Source organism: Hemicordylus capensis, chromosome 4 (genome assembly GCF_027244095.1).
Source record: "Hemicordylus capensis ecotype Gifberg chromosome 4, rHemCap1.1.pri, whole genome shotgun sequence".
Taxonomy (NCBI): Eukaryota; Metazoa; Chordata; class Lepidosauria; order Squamata; family Cordylidae; genus Hemicordylus; species Hemicordylus capensis.
Genome location: NC_069660.1, coordinates 236,523,268 through 236,529,233, shown reverse-complemented (window position 1 = coordinate 236,529,233; position 5,966 = coordinate 236,523,268). Strand labels below are relative to the sequence as shown.

Genomic DNA, 5,966 nt, shown 5'->3' with positions numbered 1-5,966 from the left:
TGTCTCTTCAAGTATTGAAATGTTTCACACTCATTATTTAGGCATGTTAATTCAATACTATTAGGAAAACAATTAGTCCTTAAAGACACTGAGTAGCATCCACACTGGTACAGGTAGCCCTTGTTATCCATGGAATCCATATCTCTGGTTTTACATATCCATGATTGGGTTGGGGAGCCTTGTTGGAAAACAAGATATTGTCTGTTTCTTTTATTTCTGCCTCCCTTTCTTTTTTCCTTTTTCCTTTTCCCCTCTTTTTGTTGGGAACCCATTGACTCAAAAGTTTCGTTATTTGTGGTTTCTGTACTTGTGCCTAATGGCAAGTGAAACTCCCGCCAATGAGGGTCATCTATACTTCTGTGAATAGAACTCTTGGGCTTGGGTGGGTGGCGAGGAGGAAGTGTGACTTTTGGCAATCCCTCTTTCCCTCTGTGGGGAAAATGTATTCTCCTGAAAATATGGTGGGAGGTTTTCAGTGGGTTTGAGGCCACAGAGGAAAGATTAATTAAAATCACCTTCCCCCTCTTGAGAGAATAATTCTGCTTGAGCAAGCATTAGCCTGAATACAAATCACTGAGTTGGATAAGTGTACTGCCACATGTTCTGTGGCATCACAAGCTATGGTATTGGTATTTCTACCCTCTTTTCCTGTAAGTACAGTAGACCATATTTTCAGACGAGACTGTACAGAAAATGTAAGGTTCAATAGTATTCTTTAATAATTTAGCGCAGCAGAGCTGGAGTATAACATTACCCATTAACTATTTGCCCTGTCCCAACTTCACCCTTCCTTACTGTCCAAACCTGGGTCAAGCAAGACAGGCTGGAGACACCAGCTCTGAAAGGGATCCATTGAATGAGCAACAGGATGTGAACTATGGTTTTCCATTCCTCAAACACAAGAAGCCTGAGATGGGAAGTACTACTGTAGATTAAGGGTTTTGACTTCAGAATTGTCTTTCTATTGCTGAGTAAATTTATCAAAAGAAACTGGAACAATTTCTGTATCAGCTTCTTTTAAAGTAGATGTTGAATAGGTGGCACAAACCACTCTTCTGTACCACATTCAGCATATATAAAATAAAAGGGCCTTCTTAGAAAGAATGGGAAGAAAAAAGTACCTAGCATATTTAACAAATGTTAAAGGTTTGGCAAAAAATAGTGAAGCAGATTATCTATTAAGCCACAGTCAAGACTGATCTTACACATGGGGAATAAACAAGATTGGCTTGAACTTGAGTACAAAGTCACTTACTTCAGAGGATACAGATAATTATATTAACACATACTGTGGGGATCAACCAATAAGTTTATAGATTGAGGTATTTGTTTTAAAGTTTGTTGGCACATACAACAACTCTTTGGCTACCTTCATAGCAAATTTGATATTCATAGGTTTTGTTCTTTTCCTATGGATATTTCTGTGAAGCATGTTAGTTGAAAATGGAGGTGGATGTGGTCATCAAGTACTTGTGATTTCAGGGCATGTCCATGCAGACTTGCAAGATACACTGGGAGACTCTTTCCCCCACATACTCAACAGTTGTCAAATGGTGTGCTGAATTTAAGTGGGGCAGAAGCTTTTATGAAGCTAACCACTGTAGATGCCCATCAAAATCCATTACTGAGGAAATCATTGCAAAACTGTGAGGTCATGAATGTTCTGCAACTGTCAGGTATTGTTGGCATTTCATATGGCAGTACACAATTTTGAAACAACAAGCTGAAAGAGATTTCTACAAGATGAGTGCCATGAATGTTGATGGATAAGCAAAATGCAGCTTGATTGAGTCAGTGCAACTTTTGGAACAGTTCAGGTGAAATCCTGCAGAATGAGTTTTGATGTTTTACCATGGGTGAAATACAAGTTTACCATTTTGAGCGTGAGGTGAAACAGCAAAGCATGGCATTGAAACATCTTCACCACCTTTGGAATTTCATATTTTGCAGTCAGCAGGAAGGTCACCACCTATATCGGGCAGCAGCGATATAAGAAGATGCTGAAAGGCATCATCTCATACTGTACGGGAGATGGCAATGGTAAACCCCTCTCATATTCTACCAAAGAATAATGGGTATGGCTCTGGGGTTGCCAGGAGTTGACACCGACCCGATGGCACAACTTTACCTTCTACCTTTAGGCAAGGTCATGGCATCCATTTTTTGGGATGCACAAGGAATTTTGATGCTCAACTGTCTCCAACACAGAGCAACAATCATTGATGACTATTATGCATAGTTGATTAGGAAATTACAACAGGCTGTCAAAAATAAATGTGGCAAATTGTGCCATGGTGTGTTATTTCACCAAGACAAGGCACCTGCACACAGGTCTATTGTTGAAATGGCTGCCATTAAAAAAAGCAGAGTTTCAATTGGTTCCATACCCTCCCTAGTCCTCCTACCTTTTCAAACATGAAGCAACACCTCTTGGGGAACAAACAACGATTATTCTCATTAACTATTCTTTATCATTTAAAAATCCCAAAATAAACTTCAAGGTAAGAAAAGTAGAACCTTTCCACATAAGGGATATAGGTAAATTCTCTTGATCAAGTTTGTTATCTAACCTATTACATTGTTAGGCCTAGTCCAAATGTTTGTAATACTGTATAGCTGGAGCTTAAGGAAACAGTCTTAAGTAGAAATCCAAACATTTTAGCAACCATGTGTTTGAAGTGGGCTTATTCTTTGAACTTGGTAAGCATTTTTCCCTGGAAGAATCAAAGAGAATTCTTCCCACTACTGGCTCACTCCCAAGACACATGAGGGTTGATCAATAAGTTCATAGAATGACATGGAAAGAAAGCAATAGTAATTATTTTTATTTTCCAACCTAATTCCCCTGAATGCCAATGCACTTTTCCCAGCGGTGCTCCAGTGCACAGATTCCAAGTGAGAAAAAGCTTTCATCTTGCTCCCTAAACCGCTCATGACTTCATCATTATTGGAATATTTCATTACACCAAGTGTGTGAATGTTTCATATTTGGCATCGAAATCTCCCGATACTCAACTAGGTAGCTTTTTCTTCTTAGTTGGTCAAAGGAGCATGTGACAGCTGAAACTGGAAAAAAGGTACACTGCATGTGAAAATACTTTTATAGTCAGTCCACAAGGTTTACAGATGTACATTCCAAAACACTTCAACGACGTTATTTAAACTAGCTGGCCCGGGTGCTGAGCATCTGCACCTCGTTCTCTCCACTCCCCATTCTCGGCCCTACTCCAGCCCTCTTGGTTCTCCCACCTTATGCCCAGCTCTCCCCACTCCTCAGCCCATTTTGGCCACCGCTTTCCCACCTCCCCAGCCACCGCTTTTTCCAGTGCCACTTTCTCCCGGCTGACCAGCCATTCGCCTGCCCATTTGCTTTTCCCCAGCAGTTCGCTTGCAAACTCTCATGAGAGCAGCCATGCATGAGATTAGCAATGGGTACATTTGAGACTTATATAACAAGAGATAGTAATAGCTTCTTTATGCTGCCTAGTTTTGCCATTAATAGCTATGAGTAAAATTATGGTGGTTTCAGCAACGAATTAAAAGTAGTCAAGAATGGGACTGTAACGTCTTAATCATAGCAACCAACCCTTTTTTCAAAGTTAGAGAATACACATACAACATGTCAATTTAAAAAAATATTTAATGCTGCCAAAAGTATAAAAAAATACATAAGAATGGCATTACAAAGTATTTTCTAATGTGATCTCTTACATCTCTCTACAGTTGATACAAGCATAAAACACTTAAGACAAATTACTTTATTTTGCAAAAACTCTTGCTGGTGGTGTACTTCATTCCCTGGTTGTTTACGTTGTAAACAGATATTTATGAGGCCACCTGGGTATTGCTCAGACCTCACTTTTGTTCCTGGAGAGGGATCATGTCCTGCTTTGCATGCCAATAGTATGCAATTTATAGCTGCAGAATATTCACAAGTCTTGAAGGTTTAGGTGTCGGTCACTCTCGGCCTACAGACACACAACGCAAAAGTCACAGATTCAGTACATTCAGAAGTACAGTGCTAAGGTATTAATAAGTTTCACTGCAAAAGCAAAATACTTTTTTCTGAATGTTAAAAGCCTTGTTCATGTTGAGCTGTTACTGCAGCAGAAGGTGAAGTATGTGTCAGAGGAACAGATTCCTTGCCATGCACAAGTACCCTTCAACCAATAATTAGCATTGCTCCTCAGATGTCTTGTTGGTGAATCAGTAGGATATAGGATCACTAGAAACAGTAGTTCACAGCCTCTCTGTTCCCCCTAAAACAAGAACAGGCCAATTTTCTCCAACCTGCACTACAAAACCTTTAGTGTCAGCTAAGAAGAGAGATTGTATAAGGGAAGTGTGCTAAAGTAAAGACTCTCCAAAATTGTGCCAGACATAAAAGCTAAATGAAAAAGTTAGATGTTACAAAGTGTTTTTGTTCATGCTGGGTAGGGCTTTTGGGGACATGGGCAGTGGGAATAATGGAATTTATAACATGATATAAAGAGCCTTACTAAAAGTTTTAAATTAAATGCAGAATATCTAAGGAACAAGAAAAGATGGCAGCCATTCCACTGTTTGGAAACAACAACAACACAGATTTAATATTTAAACATGGGTTCAGACCATCTCCCCAAAGTCCAGTTCTCAGGAATTATGCACTCCTCCTCCCACCCCAACAATTTATATAGACTGCTCTATGATACCTACTTCAATTTCATTTTAAATGGGTCTTTGTTACATTCAAATAAACAACATCTTGTTTAAATGTTCAGAAAGATAAGGTTTTTTTCAAGTTGCATGTATGTTTCCACCTATACTGTTCATATTATTTATAACAATACTGAGCAACACTTCCTGGTGGGTGTCTTGTTCAAACCTGCCAACTCCACCCAACTTCAAGTGTAGGTTACAAATTTGCCGAGAATATTAGGCAAAAGGCTCAGAAAACTGGAGGCTGGTCTGTTTTGGCAACACATCTGCCAGGAGTATGCACTCCCTGGGAACCAGAGGTTTCCAGGAATCATTTCTGATATCTTAATCTGTCCTATGAATTGACAAGACATTCAACAATATTCTGAACAAAGTTTGTTATTAAAACAAACTTCAGCTCTATAATCAATGATTAGTTTGGCAGATGACAATATGCCCCAATGTGACATCTGATGATTTTGGAATGCTTCCTATCCATTGGCACAGAATTTGCAATTCACTTGAGAACTGACAGCCAAGTAGAGAATCAGGATCACTGCCCTCAAGGAACTGGCATGGGGGACAGGTGGAAGAATTTCTATGCTTGGAGGCCATTTGCACTTCTAAGGGGGTAGAATCAACCACCCAGGTAAAAACTACACAAATGCAGCCACTAAAGTACTGCCAGACCTACAAGAGAGGGACAGTGAGTCAGAGTTTCCATTTTTGTTAGGGTCACTCTGTTCTCTAGTGAAGAATCATCTGTTCTTCCAACAAGGCTGCCAGCATAACAGATGCTGCCAGCTAGGAATACTATTTCCTGCTTAGTGTTTTGCAACATATTTCCTGCTAAGCAACTTAAGTCACCTTCTATTATTGTGAATAATTATTTACTGCTTTTCAATAAGAGTTCTCAAAGCAGTTTATGTAGAAAAAAAAGATGATACCCTGTCCACAAAGGGCTCATAATCTAAAGAGAAACCCAAGGTACCCCTCAGCAACAAATGAGATGCTGGCTAGGGTCAGTTGTTAGACCCTTGTTAAATGTAAGAGAAGCCATCTAATGGTGCAGCAGGGAAGTGACTTGATTAGCAAGACAGGTTGCCAGTTCAAATCCCCACTGGTATGTTTCCCTGACTATGGGAAACACCTATATCTGGCAGCAGGGATATAGGAAGATGCTGAAAGGCATCTGGTAAGCCTCTCCTGAATCCAAAGACAACCACAGGGCTCTGTGGGTGCCAGGAGTCAACGTCAACTTGATAGCACACTTTGAATGTAAGAGAATC

At 39.9% G+C, this 5,966-nt stretch overlaps 1 protein-coding gene across 9 annotated transcripts in view; it reads right to left on the bottom strand.

Moving 5' to 3' along the window:
* Nucleotides 1-3,622: 3,622 nt before the first annotated feature.
* Nucleotides 3,623-5,966, bottom strand: part of PTPN2 (protein tyrosine phosphatase non-receptor type 2) — a 56,933-nt gene continuing 54,589 nt past the window's right edge. For all 9 annotated transcript variants that reach the window (XR_008305988.1, XM_053244719.1, XM_053244723.1 and 6 more), the window contains one exon: nt 3,623-3,968. Coding sequence is in view for 8 of the 9 variants with exons in the window: in XM_053244719.1 (XP_053100694.1) it covers nt 3,930-3,968 (39 nt within the window). In the remaining variant the exon portion in view is untranslated. The remainder of the gene's footprint in view (nt 3,969-5,966) is intronic.